Raw genomic sequence first — 21,010 nt, 5'->3', positions numbered from 1 at the left:
TTTTACGTATTGAACATTGTATGACAAATACGATTATGATATACGGCGATGATTTAATAGTATCTGTTGAATATTAGCTAAAATACATTTAACTTATGGGTAATCTCTAATTACTATATTGAAGAAATTAATATAATAATCGAAATTGATATATTTTTCATGGTCGGTGATTCTTACTTTATTAAACTTTTTATAATTAATACGAGTGGTAGTTAAGAATTAATTCATGAAACGGTTGGAAATCGGAAAGTCTTGTCCTAGTTTTTAAGTCTATGAGATGTGATCTCGCAATTAAAAGGCCAAGAAAATAATAGATGCTCTAGATGTTATTACGGATAAAAATAAAGCTGTACGAGTACAGAATGTTTTTTGATACCTGCGGTGTTTGAAGAACATGTTATACTCTTATATTTTTAAATATAGTTTTTAGACAAATAGATTATTGCTAATTTGGATTAGCCCTCTTACAGCTTATGCTTGCAATATATCATTGCATAAGCCTTTAATATTATTATAAATGTTGTTCAATGTCCTTTAATCTGGTATAACGAAGCAATAACTATCTTCCTTCGTTTAAAGATAATATCTCTATTAGTCGACAAAGTCTAATGTGTGCGAACAACGAAATTTTTTTATTACACGATTATACATATCGAAATTAACATTTCTAATCTAACCTTAATAATAATTAAATCAGGGTAGAAAGAGTTATCCAAGACTGCGTAATTGTTAACTTCATTAATGATGTAATTTTAATATCTTAAGATAGATATAGAAGTTTTCATTTTCAGACTGAATTTTCACCTAATCGAAACAATTGTATACACAATATGTAACACATTGAATATAGCTTGAACTTATTACTATTTCTTTCGTTTGCGGTAGCTACACGTACACTACTAGGCAAGTTATGATAAAGATTGTAAGCGAAGTTTAACAAAGATGAATATGAGATTCCTCTCTTATCATAGTGTTGTATCGGTATTTATTTTTCACCACTGTACAAGACTGGTCATTATCAGTCACAACATTTCAATTCTAGTTTTAAAGTTTTTAGTAAACTGTCGTTAGAACGTTCAATTTAATATGAGTACGAAAACTTTAAATAGATATTACTGTATTCGTTGGTAAAGTCCATGAATAAATAGGGCTACGCTGGCATATCATAACCGTTACATAATATTATTTCTGAATTAATAGAATTAAGTCGATTTTTGTGTATATTGCGATAAAACAAAATACAAGCATCATGATCGCTTTTATGTAACAAACGATTGATATTGAATAAATAATAAGTGCCAACGACGCCCTTGGAACTTCCTATTAAAACTTTTACAATAAAATATTTTCTTCATAGCCTACATGCAATTCAGACTGGTGTGATCAAGTGTAAATAAGGAACCAATCCATGTGAACTAGAGGCAGTTTCAAGCAAGGTCAAAGATGTGCACACTGTACAATATTGCTGATCAATTTAAACTGTTCAAAACGTTACAATCGCTAGTAATCATGATTGGTCTAAGTACATGTTGAGCGAATCATTCCTGAATAAAAATATAGATCATTTCTGGATATGACTTGGTCACTCAACTCTATACTATTTTAACAATTGGAAGAAACGATAACAGTGAGAAACTTTTAACAAAATTTTTGGATTTTAAGGAAAAAGTTTTTATCAAGTGAAGAAATCAAATCCCTAGCGGATTGGTTACGATTATTTCGGTAATCCAATGAAGCACCAAAATTTCTGAGAAGTTCAAATTTTGATACATCGGTCGACAGATTTAAATCTTTTTGACGCAAAAGCAACATCAAAGGAGGGTCTCCAACTTCGCTATTATCACAAAAATTCAAATTTTCAACTCTAGATATTACCCGTCGTAATTCGCCTATGGAGGAGTTTCTATTCTTGATCGCATCGATTACTTTCCGTTCCCTAAGGCCAACATGCCTAAGTGGTGGACTGTAATTAATACTTGCGTTAGTGGAATAATTTGGAGTTTCAGATTTTTGACTTGATACACCACGCGATTGACCTGGTTCTCTTTCGGATACTGGAGTGCTTACTTGTTCTGGATTACTTGATGTGGAATTAGCTGAATTTGCCGGGAATTTAATCATATCTAGAACGTTTGATGGATGCTTTGTAGCAAGCTGCATTGCAGTCTCACCTCTATTGTTGGTGGCTGTCCAAGAAGCATCATAGCTTAGTAAAATTTTAATTTTCGGAATATCTGTTTCTAATTTTAGTACGTCTTTTCGTAATAACATCATGAGTGCTGTATCACCTTTTTTACCAGAATTTCTACAGTTAATGTTTGGTACATTATTCACAGCTTCTTCAAACTGAGGTAGCGAATAAGTATCTCCACTCACTGCTGAAAATACCTTTTGCATCTCTGGTGATACAGAGTAATTTTCCAGCGGTTCGCTTAATGGCACTCTTTCATCTATATCAACAGGTTGAATCTTCCTTAATCTATCGATGACAGCACTATCATGTTTGCGAGCGATTATATTTGCAGATGCACCCTGATTGTTTGTTGCAGTCCAAGAAGCACCAAGTCTTAAAAGGACTTCAATTTTCGGTATTTCGTCGTCACTTCGTAAGTGAGTCTTTCGAAGGAGTAACATTAACGGTGTATCACCTACTTTACCGCTATTCCTAGCATTGATGTCTGGCAGGTGGGCGACGTACTGTTTAAATTGTAGTAGGGTACAAGTTGATCCACTAATAGCGGAAAATACGCGTTGTTCTTTTGGTGTTACTGCGCTACGTGGATTATTGAAAGATACATTGCCTAGAAGTATCAATATAAATATACATATATCCTAGTTAGATGCTTTCTCTTTGGCTAGATCTACTGAACACAATCTACGTCACCGATGTACTGTACCCTTGGCTAAATGTGTTGCGATTATTGATGTCGATGGACAGATTAATACATAGTCAAGCTCACCTGGACTGCTCAAGTTATCACGTTTAGGTGATTGGTATTCTCGCTCTTGAGATTTTTGCATCATTTCATTTTGTAAAAGTTGCATTTTGCGTGCAGCTTCAAAGGATGATGGTAGGCTTTCGTCAGCGGTATCCGTCGTCGTCGTCGTTACAAGAGGATCTTTCAATTCTTGGCTATGTTTCCCTCCTTCAGTATCGAAATGGTGCGTGATGGGATTTTGTATGAATCTTTTGTGGATATGAAAATTACTTTCATTTTCTTTTGCTGATGCATTCCTGGATTTGCTGCTATCAACACGACCATCAATGTATGTGGTAACATAATTGAGCAAGTGCTTTTTAATACAACGTGCAAGAGTATCCCAGCTGCCATGCATGACTAAGACACCCACAAAGGCCTTTAACTTTCGGTTTAATATTGAATTGGTAAGCCCTTGACCATCCCAATTAGGATTGAACTGGTGGATGATTGTTGTTGAACCGATCGCATCGAATAGTTGTTGAAATACGATTCGATCACTGGCCAAAGCATTGACTATAGAACTTTGATCAGATGTAGGATAATTTGGATCCGTAATCATATACCATTGCAGATAATGTCAGTTCCATCAATTTATCACCAATCAATGCAAACATACTTTCCGTGTCCTGATAGTCCGATCCACTGTTGAGTTGGAGTATCTTTTGGATGTCTGTTGTAGCAGAAGTGCTAAGTCGTGTTTCAAAGGCATGTTGTATCAAATCCATACTACAACCAATATCGGCTGTCTACATGTACTATCATTGATTAATTTTCTTGAATGTGGATTATTTTTTTCTCCTCTGCCTGTCTGCATACAAATAACAAGGGTCATGATTAACTATCCATGTAGGCCGTAATACCGATAATCGTGCATGATGACTCAACATGACATTATTGCAATGCTACTGCGAGCTAATTTACCTTATTGCAAGCGAGGTAAATTGGAATTTTTATTTTCTTTCTTCCAACACTGCTGCTGCTGCTATCCAGTACAGTAATGATGGCGTAGATGCACTGCTTGCTACGGGGAAAAGGCAATCTTGATGTTGTACGCTCAATACTATCACTTGGGCTCTTTTAGGCTTAGTTAAAGCAAACCACGCATACAGATGAAAGTTCTGCAACTTTCTTTCCCTCGTGTAATTTTCCAAACTGTTTTAAATTGTCAACCAAAGCTGCAAGTTCAGTATTTTCAAATGACAATACTGAATGAGAAACGGTTATCCGGTCCGGTACGGCGCGGTCCGATACGGTACTGTAGTAAACACTGTAACGGTACAGTGTACAGTACACTACAGTACTGTACACTCGCCGTGGAGAGTACTGTAAGCGGACCGACCGTTGGCGGATCCCTAATTCTGAACTTGAACCTGAACCGGACAGACGCAAGGACCCTCGAAGCGGAGAACCTGACTTGAATCGGTTGGTATGCGGTTGGAACGGAACCTCTGACCGGTCTAGACAATCTTCAACAATTTGGCATTCGCATGGAGAGAGCGAAATTGTTGCCAAATCATAACATTAGAAAAGTCCTTACATGGATATACACCAACGAGTACACACGAGGAGACAACGCCATGTCTCTCCCTCTTTGGCAGTGGAGAATACAAATGGGGAGTCAATATGTCTCTTTGAGAAGTAAATCATGGTCGGATAGCCAGCATGCTAATGCTCCTAGTCGCCATGTAAAAAACGAACACACTCGCCCATTTCTGCTTGTGCTTGTCTTATGATCATTCGTCATTACTACGGTAGTATCTCTATTTTAGGCTTGACTGATCTCAACCGCATGCTTTAAAAACATACTGTAGACCAACGGTAGTTGTAGTTCAAGTCTCTTGATCTATAGGATATCTCAGGGACTTGCACTTACTACTGTAGCGTCTCTATTTTAGGCTTGACCGATCTCAACCGCATGCTTCAAAAACATAGACCAACGGTAGTTGTAGTTCAAGTCTCTGATGATCTGATCTATACAGTATAGGATACCTCTGGGATTTGCACTTACTACTCTAGCGTCTCTATTTTAGCCTTGACAGATCTCAACGGCATGCTTTAAAAACATAGACCAACGGTAGTGGTAGTTCAAGTCTCTGATCTATAGGATATCTCAGGGACTTGCACTTACTACTGTAGCGTCTCTATTTTAGCCTTGACTGATCTCAACCGCATGCTTTAAAAACATAGACCAACGGTAGTTGTAGTTCAAGTCTCTGATGATCTGATCTATAAGATACCTCAGGGACTTGCACTTACTACTGTAGCGTCTCTATTTTAGCCTGGACTGATCTCAATCGCATGCTTTAAAAACATAGACCATCGGTAGTTGTAGTTCAAGTCTCTGATGATCTGATCTATAGGACACCTCAGGGACTTGCACTTACTACTGTAGCATCTCTATTTTAGCTTTGACTGATCTCAATCGCATGCTTCAAAAACATAGACCAACGGTAGTGGTAGTTCAAATCTCTGATCTATAGGATATCTCAGGGACTTGCACTTACTACTGTAGCGTCTCTATTTTAGCCTTGACAGATCTGAATCGCATGCTTAACATTGCTCAAGAAGATATATCTGATATTGATGAAGCAGTGTCAACAAGTACATTACTCTCCACGATTGAAACCAGTAAGAGAAAATCAAATAACCCTGAGTCACACAGTCCGTCGGCAACACAACTGCTTGAAGGACTAGCATCCCATGATCGACTCGTATACTGTACAACCATTTCAACGTATTGCAAGTGGAGTCTGCAACCACATTGTTGCAGTAAGCCAATCCCTTTAAAGCACGGATTCTTGAATCAACGCTATACTTATTTTATTCAGAAATGGATCCACTGTCAATAACTTGCAACTACTTCAATTCATTTTTGCCATACGTATACTGAATAGATGCACTGTACTGTATAAACGTACAACAACAGTACGACTCAATATCCTCCTCAAAATGATCCATTTCCTCTCGCTATAATGCATCTGTCAACGTTTCCTTTTATTAATACATTTTAGAAAGTCAAAGCATAGACACGGCTTCACTATTCCATATCAACCTACGTACAGACCGTGCAAAAGAAGGTATAGATAATTTTGTAATCTTTAAATTGAACGACTACTTTGACAGTTTCAACACCTACTTTTCGTCAATATGCTTCCATCATTTACAACAGATCGAAAAGCAAACGAAACCGCTGTGAGATTATAGCATTTTCATGGTTTCAATCAAACAACTTTCACCGTGATATTAAACTTAATATTGCTAATATACAGAGTATGGTAATAAACCAGGCTCGATCACATTGTTCGTCCTCAATCAGCTAATTGTTCCAACTGGTCAGGGTCGTCTGCTATAATCTGATTAATCTTTCGACCAAAATGTTTCTCTATCGACTTTAAATTATTGAAAGATCGGTCAGAATCCACGAAATTAATAGCAATACCTTTCTTTCCAAAACGACCAGTTCTACCAATACGATGTAAATAAGTCTCGCAATCAGGGATTCCACGGCCATCAAGAGGCACATCGTAATTGATGACAACAGACACTTGCTCCACATCAATACCACGAGCACATACGTTAGTTGTTACTAAAAGTTTTTCTTTTCCACTTCTGTACCTATCAATGACAAACATACGCTCTTCAGGAGAATTGTCTCCCGTTAACAAAGCCACAGCGTGACCATCTTCTTTCATCTTCATAGCTAACCATTGCGCAGATTTTTTAGTCTAGACGTAATAAAACCACATCATACATTATCTCGGTAGCAGCACTATAAATCGCAATCTACTGTAGTGGCTTACATGACAAAAGACCATGGCTTGGCCGATGCTAATAGTTCCATAGATATTAGATAGTGCTTCGAATTTTTCTTGTCGGTCTTGACACCGAATATAAAATTGTTTAATGTTGCTTAAGCTTTCTTCACTACGTTTTAATCTGATAATAACGGGATTTGGAACGATGGATTCTGCAAATTTCATGACACGATCTTCGTACGTCGCGGAGAACAAGAGAAATTGAGCACTTTTCTTCAAGTGCCTAGACGTTCAAGTCTTTCATTTAGTATTACTTGTATAGCCAACGATTTGCATCGATAATACCGATCCAGTTTATTCAATTTAGTCTTCATAGCACTATACTCCCTACCTGTGCACCTTGATTGATTGATCACGGTGGCCTTGTGTATCAATCATTACATCCGCTTCGTCCAAAACAAATATACCCAACTTGCTAGGATCAAATAATTTCAGTCTAATCCAGTCCAAAATTGTACCCGGAGTACCAATAATGATTTGCTCTACCTTCTTTTCCCTTCGTCTACCTAAGGGGAGCATGTGTAAACTGGTTACGCTTCGCTATTATCGTCCACGTTAACTAGATCATAATATTTACCATGCTCTTCTCCTCTGGTCGCCATTGCTATTTTAATATCTAAGAATTTACTCATTTGTTTACAAACTTTACCCGTTTGCTGTGCTAATTCTAACGTTGGTGACAAGCAAAGGGCCTAAATTGTAAAATATGGAAAGCATGAGAACGCCACGTTAATCCAAGAGTAGAAACTAGTAAATCTGCTTTGCCTGAGGATATTCTTTGTTTGGATCAATTCGACTGATCATCGTTAATACAAATGCGGCAGTCTTTCCTGTTCCCGACTGTGATTGTGCAATCATATTCGACGGCCTGGGAAGGATCAATTTACAAAGAAAATAGTTAATACAATCCAATGATGTCAACAAATTAGAGATATTCGATTGCTTTTACTTGGCTCCTAAAAGGAGTGGCAAAGCGGTTTCTTGAATTTTGGATGGAGTGTTGAAGCCCATGCCGTATACACCCTTCAGAACAGCTTCTGCCCTGAAATTGTTATCATTTAGTTTAAATGATGTTCTTTGTTACCGTTTCAAAGGTCTGAAAAGATATTACGTGGCTTACAAATTTAATTCCTCAAAAGATTTTACGGAATATAACGGAGAATTTGGATCTTGACGCTGAACTTCAATGTCAGCAGTAGTGCTAACGAGCTTGGAGCGTAAAACTTTATTTAAAAGAGACATTTCTGCTGATGAAATTCCAGCATCATCCTCAGTAGAGGTTGAAGCAGTGTCTGAATCTTTCCCTGCTTTTTACCATTGTTATATAAAATTCAATTAGCTCTTTCCTTCCACCTACTGCATATCAAACTATCTATCAATGCAAGATACTCACCTGTAGCCGAGCTGGTTGTAGGTTCATCGGCCTTCTTTTTCTGCTAAAAAAAAAAGACAACGTAATAGTATGAGATATCATTCTTGCTATGTAGCTGATTTCACCTTGCTTAAAATTAAAATGAATGGATGGATTAATTATTCAAGGGTCAATTGAAAAATGTGTGTGGTGATTATGACATAATCGATACCACAGTAAGATACAGTGTAAGGTGTGCATGACTAAATGATCAGTTAACAATTATAGATTTATCCTTTCTTTACAAGTTGAGGGTTCAAACTTGTATCTCTTTGACATGGATGTTACACATCCAAAATGCAATCTACTAGGATGGTTTACTTAGCATCTTGTAAGGATTCAAGGAAGTCTAATTCACACTCTTACGTACTAACGTAGCTCCTAGACCGGCTGCACATGTTGCCGCCTGGTTTTATATTGCTCTCTAGAGATTATTGACTCATGATTGTACTTGTTATGATCAATCAAGTCAAGAGCTCTCAATATTAATGCTTTTGGTTATAATAGGATAACCATACTAAAGCATTGACTAAAAGCGTAGCTCACTGCAAAAAATTGGACCATTATTCGTGTCGGCGCATACACTGTACATTAGATCTTGCCCAGGGTTAGTCAAACTACAACTAATGAAAAAAATTGAGACGCGGTTAGTCGGATAACATCGACGTAGGTAAAATACCGTAAAATGCATAGTCAATGATCGAGATATCCATTGAGTGACCTTCCTTTCGGCTTGATTAACTATTAAACATAACGTTGAAGAGACGAATTCAGCTATAATGAAGTCACTACCATATTTCACGAAATGCCGAAAATATTGGAAAGTCTGTGGCGAATTTTGGCATCCATAGTGGATAGGGTTTCTATGAATTCTGTAGTACTTAACTGCGATTCTTTGCTCAATCATTTTACGATAATTGCCTTCATGGATCATTTGTAGTCATTCCATCGCATGATGATCTTGTTTACTGATAATGAAATGATGCGATCAGTCCGCGTAAAATGAGCAGCTATGAGGGCATTTGGCAGGCATTGAATTGACTATCGAGTACCGGCGAACATCTTAAGCGTCTACTCGTGCAATGTTTGTGCGTGTTATCAGCGGAAGCAAGGCGGCCAAGAAGGCAAAAACATGCTCGAGTCACATGGCAGTAATTTAAAATCCTGAAGGTGACTAGTTAGGTCGCTTAACTTGAATGAATGGTAGCAAAGTGCGAGCTAATTCATCCATAAGCGGTAGATTTCATGTATTGGCTGTTGCATGTAAAGTCCATAGGGAAATCTCGATCGAACTATTATGAATCCTTGAGTCAAAGGCCTTGACTGTTCCGATTAACAACGACTGCATCTATTACAAGAACACGGTCGTAGCACGCCTTTAGTAGCAAATTAAAGTCTAGAGTTGGATGTCATGCCCAAGTAGACTGCTACATTTTAACGATATTGATTGAGAGTTTGTAGGGATGCACCATGATCTGCTGCTATCTTGTCCGATTATCACAAGACGGAAATCAGCTGCTCTTGAACTACCTGCTTGCTTTCAATCGCCTTATTCGTCGTAGCGGTCACTGGACAAGAGACAATGTTGGTCAAAAGGATCGATAGTATCCTGCTTCTGCTTATCCACATCCACTCGATCGAATGAAATCAACGTAAAGTGTATACTATACTCGGGAAAAATTCAATTTTACTACAACAGTTTATGGACAGTAAGGTATCTTCATGGACTATTTTCAATTTAGAATAATATCCCACACAGTATCTTCCCATCGACTAGTCCTATCATCACGGCCCCTATTGGTACCTAGTCGATTTTTACAAGCGAATCGAATTGAAATTATCATCGGGTTGCATTCTGGACTCTACAGCTGTAAATCCTTTCGGTAAAATAGGTTCCAAAAAAATAACAGCCATGACTAGCATGGTGTTATGATCCTGTAAGCGATGGCCCCTACTATCACGCGCTTAAATTGTTTCAAAATTGGCAGACAACAGCGCCTTGTACAGTCTTGCGATGGCATTTGAAATATGCATCATGCTTTATCAAGAAGATACCTCGTTGGATTTGGCTTGTTCATCTTGCTTACGAGCTGCTAATCCCCAGTCATCATCCATGATATGAATCAGTCTACTTGGCTATCGAATGCAATAGAATAAATTGGATTCCTCCAGCAGTCAAGGCAGGCTATCTTACGTTATAGTGGATAAAATGGAAAGCTGGCAGTGGTGGAAGTGAGAAGGAAAATGGCTTACACACGCTGGCCAAGATTTCAAATTGTTGCGGGCTCGTTGTGAGTCGCACAATGAAGTGACGTGACGGTCCAGGCACGGACCACTTGAAAGTAGGCATACTGGACAGCACACTACTGTCCTGTACTGTACTGCAGTGGGCATACAAAGTGTGTCATCAGTCTTTCACCAGGGTCAACACTGTTAGTACCATCACGTCAAACGTAACGATCCGAAACGATCCGAAACGTCTACAATGCTGCTATTGAGATGATGTTGCAGTTGCAGTGAGATGACTCATGCGTGATGCTGCAGAACTGGATTCTGTATGATCGAGTTGCTGCAGCGATGAGTCAGCTCGGTGGCGATTGGTCATACTAGTACAGTATAACGTGCAATGCTACATGCGTATCAGCACTGTGTACAGTATGCAAAAATGATCCTAGCCACTAGCTCCAGTCAACTCCAGTTGTCATAGGAACGGGAGACGCCTCTCAGCCAGGCTCCCATTGCACCTGCAGAGTGCAGACTACGGCCATCAACGATCATGGGAAACCATTTCCAAATTTTCAAATTGAATCTTAATAAATACTATCAACATAACTACTGATTGAGTACTGTTATTCATACGGAGTAAGCAACCTCATACTTTGGCCAATCAACACGGAATAGTATACCATCGACTGCTTGATATGGGTAGAATATTTCTGTATACTGTAGAAGCAATTAATCTACTGTATTGACCATTTTCCCTATTTGCAGTCTTATTGGACAACGGTCAATATCCATATTACAACTTTAGCTTATGTTGCTATAAGATTAAAGTTATAGCCAACGATTGCTGGTTCTATTGGTGATATTTTCCACCCACCCACAAAGGCAACATGATTGAGCCCAGGATGTACTTGCTTGACATCTGAATTGATTATATTGGTCAATGATTGAAGAACTTCCTTTTACGCGTATGCTAGACTTGAGGAAAATTATTTGCCAATCGGAATATTTAAATTTATTCTTGGCTGTGAATATAAGAAAGAAGTACAGGTTGTCAATGAAATAATGGAAAAAAAGAAGGTATTTATAACTTATTTATATACTCGCAGATTAGACATGCATGGGGACGGGTAGGGACAATTTATACAGAGAATTCTAATCTCGAATATTAGAGGCATACAAAGAACGGTTGTGATTATGATAATGAACTACAAAAATACGCAATACAGTCGCGGACTGAGATTGATAAACTGTCAATGATTTTTAAATATGAAATAGATATATGGACGAGTATACCCTATCTTATGGTTGACTAAAATAGGTTGATTATGTATCATTGTGACTCTGTCTATCAATAAGTTAGGCGTAGTGGGGTATTAACGTTCCTCCTAAACTGCATATATGGCCAAGCTTAATATGCCAGTGGTCACTGTGAATGATCATTATGCTGTAGATATAAGCATAGCTATTCGCATTTTACTTCCCATTCTATTCTTGGAGAGGCGTATACGAGTATACTATATAATTATATACCGTCTATATTTTCCAAAGTAGTACTGAAGAGGGTGAAGTGAGAAAGTTAATCAGATTAAATTACGGTCACTACTGAAGTTTTAATTCCATACGATTGAATACCTATGAAATATGTTATAATAGCCATTAACAGCATGGTATCGAATACTATATTTGTAGCATGAGGTAGTTTATAGCTAATACCTCCTTAATATTAATTTTCCATTCTCCGTTATCAATACCACGATTTAATCAGTCGAGTAAATCTACTACGTATAGTAGCGTAGAATAAATCTGTGCTCAATAAATCAGATAAAGCACGATAATTACCGGTACCATTCCAACTCAATAAGAACTACAAGTTTAAGTCAATATAACGAGGATTAATATTTTTGTACTAGAATTACTATATTGTCAATGAAATACTACAATATAATATTTGGAAGCCTATAGATATTAATAAAACGAGTGCATTGTCTTAGTCCATATCAGATAGAACAATATTAAGTTTTCGGTTACTGAAGTATAGGGAGAGTTATGTGCGATAGCAGCAATAGTTTTTAGGATAAACGCAAATATTCTGCTATACACAGCATGTGTAGCGATATATACTATGACGGTACAGTGTGTTGTTTAATCATTATCTAAGATAGTTACGTAAAATTTTAAAGCAATAATCAGCTTTTGAAGCTAACGTATTCACTTTAGTGTTCTTTCGTATTTCTATACCTGTACAGACATCCGGTTAAGTGAGTAAATGAAACGCTTTGAGTTTAATATACTTTGGAAGCTTTTTGTAGCGATCGTTAAATGACTACAGTATTTAACAAAATTTCATATTACGGTGCCATATTTGCTATATGAAAGTTCTGCATGCCATGTAGTAGTCATCTAAAAGCGCACCAGGTCAATTTACAATGCAGTAACTCATAACATAGAACTTAAACTATTTTAATAACAAACGCAAGCTACGGTATATCATTATTATTTTATAACTAAATATTTCATAGATGTAAACTTAAATTTTGAATAAAAGTATTAGATAGAACTAGTATTATGATATGAAAATATCTTATTGATAGTAATATTGTCATTCAAAAACATTTAATTTATGATTACAGATTTTATAAGAATTGCTTAAAATAAAAAGAGTGTGATGGTATCTTCAAATCTTGGAAAGTTGTCAATTTAATTATATAAATTTTGTGGCTGCCAACTATAATGAGCTCTACAAGAAATCGACCACAATCAGCAAAGGGACGGCGACGACCTCCACCTACTAGCCTTCCTTCGTCTCCTTCATATCATCAGCATTCAAGTGAAAGGACTCATACCGCTCCTGATAATACAAAATCAGAGCTTCAATCAACCTATGTAACTGCATCAAGCAGTAAACCATTAGTTCGAGGGCTATCGCAAGATTCCGCATTGCCTAATTTCCCTCCAGCACCTGAATCAACCGCAGCGTCTCTATCTAAATATAAACGATTGCCTTCTATTGGTAACCGAGACACAGTTGACATTAAAACAGTAACACCAATTTTCCGACCGCATCCTCCCAATAGCAATGCAACAACGTCGACTTTTAAACGAAATCATTTAGCTAGAAGAGCGAGCGATCCGGTAAGCTAGATAAAATTATAACTTTATTATACTTTACCGTCATACAGTGTTTTATTCTTCTGACTAGCTGATATCATATTTATGGCTGTCAATGTTTTATTTAGAAGTCATGGCGACAAATTCCTATACCACCAGAACCAGATGATCAAGATGAAGATCGTATTATGTTAGCCGTTAAGCTTAATAATGGAAAAAGGATCGAAAGATGGTTTCGGCGAAGTAATACTTTAAATGACATCATTCGATATGCTGCTTACGCTGCCAAATCTCTTGAAGTTTTAAGTCTTATACTTGTTACTAATGAAATTCCTAAACGCGAATTTGATAATTTATCAATGACTATTGCTGAAGCGGATATAAAGCAGAGAACACTATTGTATTTACAGAGCAGATAAAAAAAAAAATACAACTTAAATAGTTCGAGGTATTTTTAAATTATGCACTGTTTCATTAAATCACTATTATTATTCGTATATATTATACTGTAATATCTTCCCTTATCGATGATCCATAATTATATTACGATTTTATTGTAAATTAGATATCTACTTTGGCAGTGTAAAATATGATGTTACCCTGAAATTTTTAATAACATTAATTAAATAAATTGCACCTTATCGTGTAATAAGATTGCAACGTAATAATGAATACTATAGTGATAGTTTAGCAAATTTGTAAATTATCTTTTATAAGATACATGGATCCAGATTTATGATCGATTAATGGTGTTTTTTACCCTGTGCGTAAATTTTGCCAGTTACGGTCTACTATTATTTAAGTAAGTACTTACGTTACTGCAAAGTAATTGCAGGAATATAGGTTAAAATATTTTAATAATGCTTTATGAATAGTCGTACAGTATAGTGCAAGTTCAATATTCTTTGGATACAAGCACAGCTATTGATGTATTGAGAGGATATTATATATGCCTGTTAATTCATTAACGTTAACTGATAATGTCAGATACCAAGAAACTATAATTCCTTAATATAGCAAGAAATCCAGATCACTTTATGAAAGATATTGGTAACACTAGTACATTACTTAGTACTGAAATAAGTTACCAAAGTGTGGAACCAAAAACAAAATATGGTACTGTTACGTTGAGATAAACTTGATACTTTATTTAAATATAAAATCTTGTATAAACTTTCAATATCTTGTTTGATATAGAATTATGTGACATGCCGTAGGAAAATTTAGAACCTACATTCATGTTTAATATATATTGACTTTCAATGGATACCTTATAAAAACCATAATTCAAATGATGTAATATAAATGAAAGCCTTATATGTACCAGATAATCTCAATAAAGTCTTGACCATGAGTATGGTCAATTATAATTAAGTAAAAAATTTTTTACAGTACTTTAATTGTCGTATCGGACGATATGAATGATCATAAAAATCAATTTGTATTGCTGGATCTGAATGATTTGTTACAATTCAATGGTAATAAGTTGGGTTCCAAAAGTCAACGAATAATGTACGTACAATGGTTAGTACATTAGAGTGCTATAAGTATACACGTTTTTCAGCTATGTGATTCAAATGATTGGGTTCCGTAAGAGTTTGTGCAATTTACGTTTGGTAATGAGCTTAAAAAATTGGCTTTTAAGCTGTGGATGAAGCGAATTGTACCGTAATTTGCACGCAATAATTAAAATATTTACATAATTCAGTAACTAGCAGTTAACTTTTTAAAAGACAGAAATGCTGCAGTGATAAAATGACAAAACCCAAATTCGTCAAGAAAAACCTTCAGATCAAGTCTTGCATAAGGTAGCATTATATGTCAAGATCATCATCTGGATCTTCTTCATCAAAGTCATCGACTTCATCTGGTTGATAAAATATTTTACCACCAGAAGATGCGGTAGGCTGACTTAATTCAGCTGCTTTACGTTCATCGCTGTAGGTATAAGGCAATTTCAAACGAGACCTTGCTTGTTTTTCTGATTGTGTTAGCTTTAAGTTGAAAGTGAGATTTTCTGTTGGATCAGACTAAAAATAACACATGATACGTAGTATCTAATTTAGACACGTGTAAAGTAACTTACACCTAGTAGAATTATTCTGTTTCAGGAATACTATGTGGTTCAGATGATTATAATACATAAGAACAAATGTAGCCTTCTGCTTACCGAAGTACTTTTATCCAATGTAGAAGATTTAATATCAGTCTGGTGATATTCAAATATCCGAATCACGAAATCATTATAAATACCATAAACTTCTTTCTAATATTGAAAAAGGCAGAAAAATTAAAATTTTACGAGATACCACTATGTCGACATACTGTTATCAACAAGAAATGCCGATTTTTAGATATCTTCCCTTATTTGAACATATGTAGCAAATACCTTATTTATTATTTTTCCAGATTTCTTGATGTGATTTGTTTTGCATAAGCCGAAATAAAATGTATTTTCTAAGCAATGTATAATTAAGATAGATTTCAATATTGCCTGCCTAATGGTGATTATTTATTGCAATGATGAAGCGATCGATTTATAACCTAAATCGTCAAATTTTAACTTGTCCTCAATACTCATTTCACAAAGGCTAATAGTTGTTGATGCGATGTGTTTCATGGCAGATATTTCATAGTCATCGTGTAGGTCAGAATGTAGTAATGCGACTATTTGAGTTATCTTAAGGTCCTCTAAAAAGTGGCGAAAAGTGATTATTTGTAATTTAAAAGAATGATGACATTGGAGACATTAGATCTACAAACTTTTTATAGTCTTTTTCAAAATTTTGAATTACCTTGATTAATGTTTGTATCTGGCATCATTAGCTGTTGTAGACTTAGGCAGACATGATTAGTAGAGTTGTGCGATAAAAATGGGCTTAAGGAATCGACTACAACAGCTACCGATGCAGCATTGGAGATATCTATTAGAAATAAAACCATGTCAGCTATTGGTTGATAAACTACTTTACTATCTTTATGAGCTCTGCATAGATTGCATCAGGTGTAGCGTTATTATATACAACTTTACTGCACGATTTGGATTTTGTAATGTTTCTGTGCATAGTTGTAAAATAATACGTAGCAATGCTCGTGGTGATTACTTTTATTTTTCTTTAGCGCATTATTAAATTGCTGATAGATGCCATCTGGTGATTGCCAGCGAATGCAATCTTGTTGGCTGCAATGGGACAAACGATAGATATTAATCTAGTTCTTATACATATTGCATAAAACCTTAACAATAATTTTTTACAATATGTATAATCGATTAACATAACGTTGATAAGTTACCCGCTATTATCCCATCCGACCACATCAGAGTAACCGTCATGTAATATAATTCTAGATATACAGTATATAAGTATAAAGTGAATATACAAGTAGTTAAAGCATTGATCGTAGGGTTGATATCAAGATCTTATTTATGATGATATCGGTAAGAATTTTTAAAATACAATTGACTGGTGTTACTTAGGAGGTAAATCTTTTATATCTTACTTATTCTTGTAACGTTTTGACGTCAAATACTGTTTGTAACTTTCGATCGCTAGATCGAGGACAAAGATATGCACAATATCGACCCTAATCGAAAATTATTTAACAATTTATTATACTGTATCCAGTAAAATGTTCCGTATAATTAACTGAGAAACCACTGTGTACATTTTCAAACTCACCTTTTAACTAGTTTTTCTATATATCCCTTAAGAAAAGCTCTCCCGTTATGTTGCAGATTATCTATGCATTGGAACAGTAAATTTTGAGTTTAAGTCGGAATTTTACCGCTCTGTACTTCAACTGTTTCATGTCATGAGTATATCGAACTGAATATATAATCTATGAGCACTAAAAAAGTGTCGATTGTCTTTATGACTGGTTAACTCCATGCAAGTGTTTCAGCAGCAGAGTAAGTACTACTAGGTATTACATACTGATGAAGGACTATCTCATTCATGTCAGCGCTTCAATTCTGGCGCTGCAGAGACATTTGCAGAACGATGTACGATAGTAAAATGAATGCTACAAATTTGAATGATTTCGTTACTGTAAACGCTAATAAGACTCCTATTAGCACTAAGGATGCCATAGTAAATTATCAAGGTATCCATTTTATGGCAGTATTGACCGTACCTACAGTTTATCAAGATTGTCATTGCTAAGAGATCAAGTTGGATGTAGGAAATCTCGGAAATCTGCACTACTTTTGTATATGTTACAAGATTAGCTACAGCTGCTCTTGATTACCTTGTATCATCACGATCTTGGAGGCTTCTGCACCAGATACAATCGAATCAGTTATTGTATTTTTAGGCATCGCTGAATTGATCTAAGTCGAAAATCGTCTGCAGAAAGCTAAAATATTCGTAGCTGGAGATGCTTAGCATCCAATGTTGGCCAGGATTTGTGTGCTATAGTGATCAGCTTCGCAGCAAGTGCTAAGATTCCTGATATAATTACTTCTATTTGTTGATACTGTATGATGGAGTACTGCATACCATCGACAGTAGTACAGTATACCGTACAGTACCTTAAATTTTATATTCAGTCATATTGTACATGTGTTGACAGTGTACTCACGACAGCGTTGAGATCCACTTGGACAGGCAGCTAGCAACTGAGCTATATATACAGTATAGGCGATTATATGTTTGCAACTATGTAGAATTGAGTCTATCTACTAGCTGATGGTGCACATTATATATAAATAAATTATATAAATGCTATATGTATAGGCGATTACATGTTTGCAACTATGTAGAATTGAGTCTATCTACCAGCTGATGGTTCACATTACAGTATATATAAATTACATAAATGCTATATGTACATTGTAGAGTATAGGCGATTACATGCTCGCAACCATATAAAATTGAGTGTGTCTACCAGCTGATAGTGCACATTATATGTAAATTTTATAAATGCTATATGTACAGGCGATTACATGCTGGCAACCATGAAAAATTGAGTCTGTCTACCAGCTGATGGTTCACATTATATATAAATTATGTAAATGCTGTATGTATAGGCGGTTACATGCTCGCAACCATGTAAAATTGAGTCTGTCTACCAGCTAATGGTTCACATTATATATAAATTATATAAATGCACGGTATATCGTTGCTGTACAAGATGGATATAAGATTCGTCTTGTAGAATTTTCGAGAAAGAATACAGTATCGGTAGAGTTTATTTACAGTAGGGCTAAGGTTGGGCTATGGATAAGTTGAATTCAATTAGTATGTTAACACTTTTATAATCTAATCACGTTAGCTGTAGTCTTGTTGGCTTAACAACTCGTCACAGTTTTAGAAATGTCTTAAACATCCACATTCGTATGCTGCTTATTCATGCAATTCACGGTAGGAATTCACCGATCTGAGCTATTATACGCGTATACTAGTAATACAATTGCTGCATAAATTCATAGATACAACCGAATTTAGACTGCCGACTAGTTTTATAGAATTATGGCATCTTGTACTTTGCCTACATGATAATTAGCAGTGAAACATGAATATGTAAAAGCTATTTAATATTATTATTAATCACTCATTATTTTTTGTAAATAGCTATACGAATAATGAATGTTCCTTTATCGCCTGGTGTAATAAATCTAAACCAGTTAACAATGTACTGGCAATTATATTGAACTTTATTGTATATAAACATGTTGTGAATACATGTCGAGTAGAAATTTAACCGTGAGTTAAATCGACTTACAACGAATGACACATAGTTCATTCATAAAGCAGGTCCACCAAGTCCACCAAAAAGTTATTCGTAATTTAAACTAATGTTAACAACGACACAATTATTCAAATCGAGTACAATATTACGCTTCATTATCATAAATATAGGCTATCGTACAGTACAATGTAACAGTTCGATGGGTTATCTCGCAGTATGGTATCATGTTTCAGAGTAGAAGATTTAATACAAGATAGCATTCAATAAATGTTTAAAGACACAAAATGCTAGCATATTTTGATGCCTACCAGGAACTTAAAGGAAGCATAGGATGATGAATTTACTGTTAATATGGTGGTTCCTATCTTGAGACAATCCAATGATTACCGGAAAGTATTCATGACGCCATTGCTATGGAGCTATTATATCATCAGCTACTGATAGTAAAGTTCCAAATTCATACCATCGCGTATTTCATCTGAGCGCAAAGGTTAAGGACTCAATACGTACGTAAAATATCATCAAGTAAATACCGCAATATAGACGCCGTCTACACTGAATAATCCTATTGTAGTAACGTTTAGCTTTACTATTACTGAGAAATTAATAAATCCAGATGCAAACTTGTTCATCGGTTATAATAAGGAAATAGATCAATCTATTCAGGTCAACACTGCTAGTGTAGATATACTCGTACAGTTACGTCAATTTTTATAAGCAATTATAGGAGAAACTGAAATTCTTACAGGTTGGAAATCTGTATGGTTCAATTAAGGCGTGTTTGTATCTTGTAGAGTAAAATTGCATTTACGTCATCAGTGACGATTTCACCAAGTTTCAGATTTACTCATTTTGACATTGAAATATTGTAATTCTTACAGACGTATATTTTACGTTTATTATAAAAGATACAATCACCTACAGTGATATGGTCCTTATAGATTGTATACCTAGAAATTTAGTAAAAGAGCGTATATAGCAATGAAAAGGGGTTAACGTAGTCAGTCTGGCAATATGCTCAACTTTAGGATCAATCTATCATTTCAAATACGTGACACTGCTTACTGAGTATGTGCGAAAGTGATCTACTAACCTATTTTGCTAGTCTATAATAGATAATCAATATATAGACTGGTCAAACAACTAACAACTTTCATAGCAGTGTCTATTTGTGCTGTGCGCTTTATCTGAAAATACTATACTATCAACAACATTTCAAAGTACAGTGCATCACTATACGAAAATCACTACAAGTACTCGATGGCAGTAATGTTACCATTTCTTAAGCATAATTTTGTCCCATTTTGTACCAGTTTGCGCCGCTATTAGCTTTTTCAAGTCACCAATTGTATCATTTTCACTATAGAATATAAGATTCAATATGTATGATAAGTTTATTGATGAGACACAGTGATTTTTAGGTCCATAATTATACAATAATTAGCTATGCAATCCATTTGTACTATTGAATAGCATTCATTTTGGCTAACATACTTGCACTTTACTCGTACTTTCTTGCCAAGTCGATCGTTGCAAATGATTTCAATCATGTTGAGTTGCAAAGTATTTAATTGTAAGCAAAGATATTGCGATGCCTTGTTCTGTTCTATAATGACCATAGGGAAGCATAGTATATTACATGAAAATGATGATGAAATGTACACATCATATTACGTCCATTTTAATCCACTTAAGCTGTACACTGTACAGTAGAATTTAGATGGCACTGTTACTGTTCCAACCTATTCTAGTGTTGTAATGTATATTCTTCAACTTGT

General features: G+C 35.6%; 5 protein-coding genes across 5 annotated transcripts; 1 reads left to right on the top strand and 4 right to left on the bottom strand.

Annotated features, from left to right (window-relative positions):
• Positions 1-1,638: 1,638 nt before the first annotated feature.
• On the bottom strand, positions 1,639-3,540 carry TRIADDRAFT_57515 (uncharacterized protein; the record flags this gene model as incomplete). The annotated part of the gene is made up of 2 exons (XM_002113360.1): positions 1,639-2,801; positions 2,961-3,540. The coding sequence occupies 2 exons, from the start codon at positions 3,538-3,540 to the stop codon at positions 1,639-1,641; spliced, it is 1,743 nt and encodes a 580-aa protein (XP_002113396.1).
• A 2,749-nt stretch (positions 3,541-6,289) lies between these two features.
• On the bottom strand, positions 6,290-8,038 carry TRIADDRAFT_50410 (uncharacterized protein; the record flags this gene model as incomplete). The annotated part of the gene is made up of 7 exons (XM_002113359.1): positions 6,290-6,706; positions 6,782-7,019; positions 7,128-7,302; positions 7,374-7,488; positions 7,610-7,664; positions 7,746-7,838; positions 7,917-8,038. The coding sequence occupies 7 exons, from the start codon at positions 8,036-8,038 to the stop codon at positions 6,290-6,292; spliced, it is 1,215 nt and encodes a 404-aa protein (XP_002113395.1).
• Positions 8,039-13,163: 5,125 nt separating this feature from the next.
• On the top strand, positions 13,164-13,960 carry TRIADDRAFT_57513 (uncharacterized protein; the record flags this gene model as incomplete). Its single annotated transcript, XM_002113724.1, has 2 exons — positions 13,164-13,565; positions 13,670-13,960. The coding sequence occupies 2 exons, from the start codon at positions 13,164-13,166 to the stop codon at positions 13,958-13,960; spliced, it is 693 nt and encodes a 230-aa protein (XP_002113760.1).
• A 1,395-nt stretch (positions 13,961-15,355) lies between these two features.
• Positions 15,356-16,484, bottom strand: TRIADDRAFT_57512 (uncharacterized protein; the record flags this gene model as incomplete). Its single annotated transcript, XM_002113358.1, has 5 exons — positions 15,356-15,571; positions 15,712-15,807; positions 15,931-15,998; positions 16,086-16,232; positions 16,337-16,484. 5 exons carry the CDS (start codon positions 16,482-16,484, stop codon positions 15,356-15,358), a joined length of 675 nt encoding a protein of 224 aa, XP_002113394.1.
• Positions 16,485-19,666: 3,182 nt separating this feature from the next.
• Positions 19,667-20,782, bottom strand: TRIADDRAFT_26397 (uncharacterized protein; the record flags this gene model as incomplete). Its single annotated transcript, XM_002113357.1, has 4 exons — positions 19,667-19,710; positions 20,145-20,182; positions 20,509-20,592; positions 20,727-20,782. The coding sequence occupies 4 exons, from the start codon at positions 20,780-20,782 to the stop codon at positions 19,667-19,669; spliced, it is 222 nt and encodes a 73-aa protein (XP_002113393.1).
• Between the last annotated feature and the right edge of the window lie 228 nt (positions 20,783-21,010).

This window comes from Trichoplax adhaerens, genomic scaffold (genome assembly GCF_000150275.1).
Source record: "Trichoplax adhaerens TRIADscaffold_6 genomic scaffold, whole genome shotgun sequence".
Taxonomy (NCBI): domain Eukaryota; kingdom Metazoa; phylum Placozoa; class Uniplacotomia; order Trichoplacea; family Trichoplacidae; genus Trichoplax; species Trichoplax adhaerens.
This window is presented reverse-complemented; position numbering and strand designations above follow the sequence as displayed.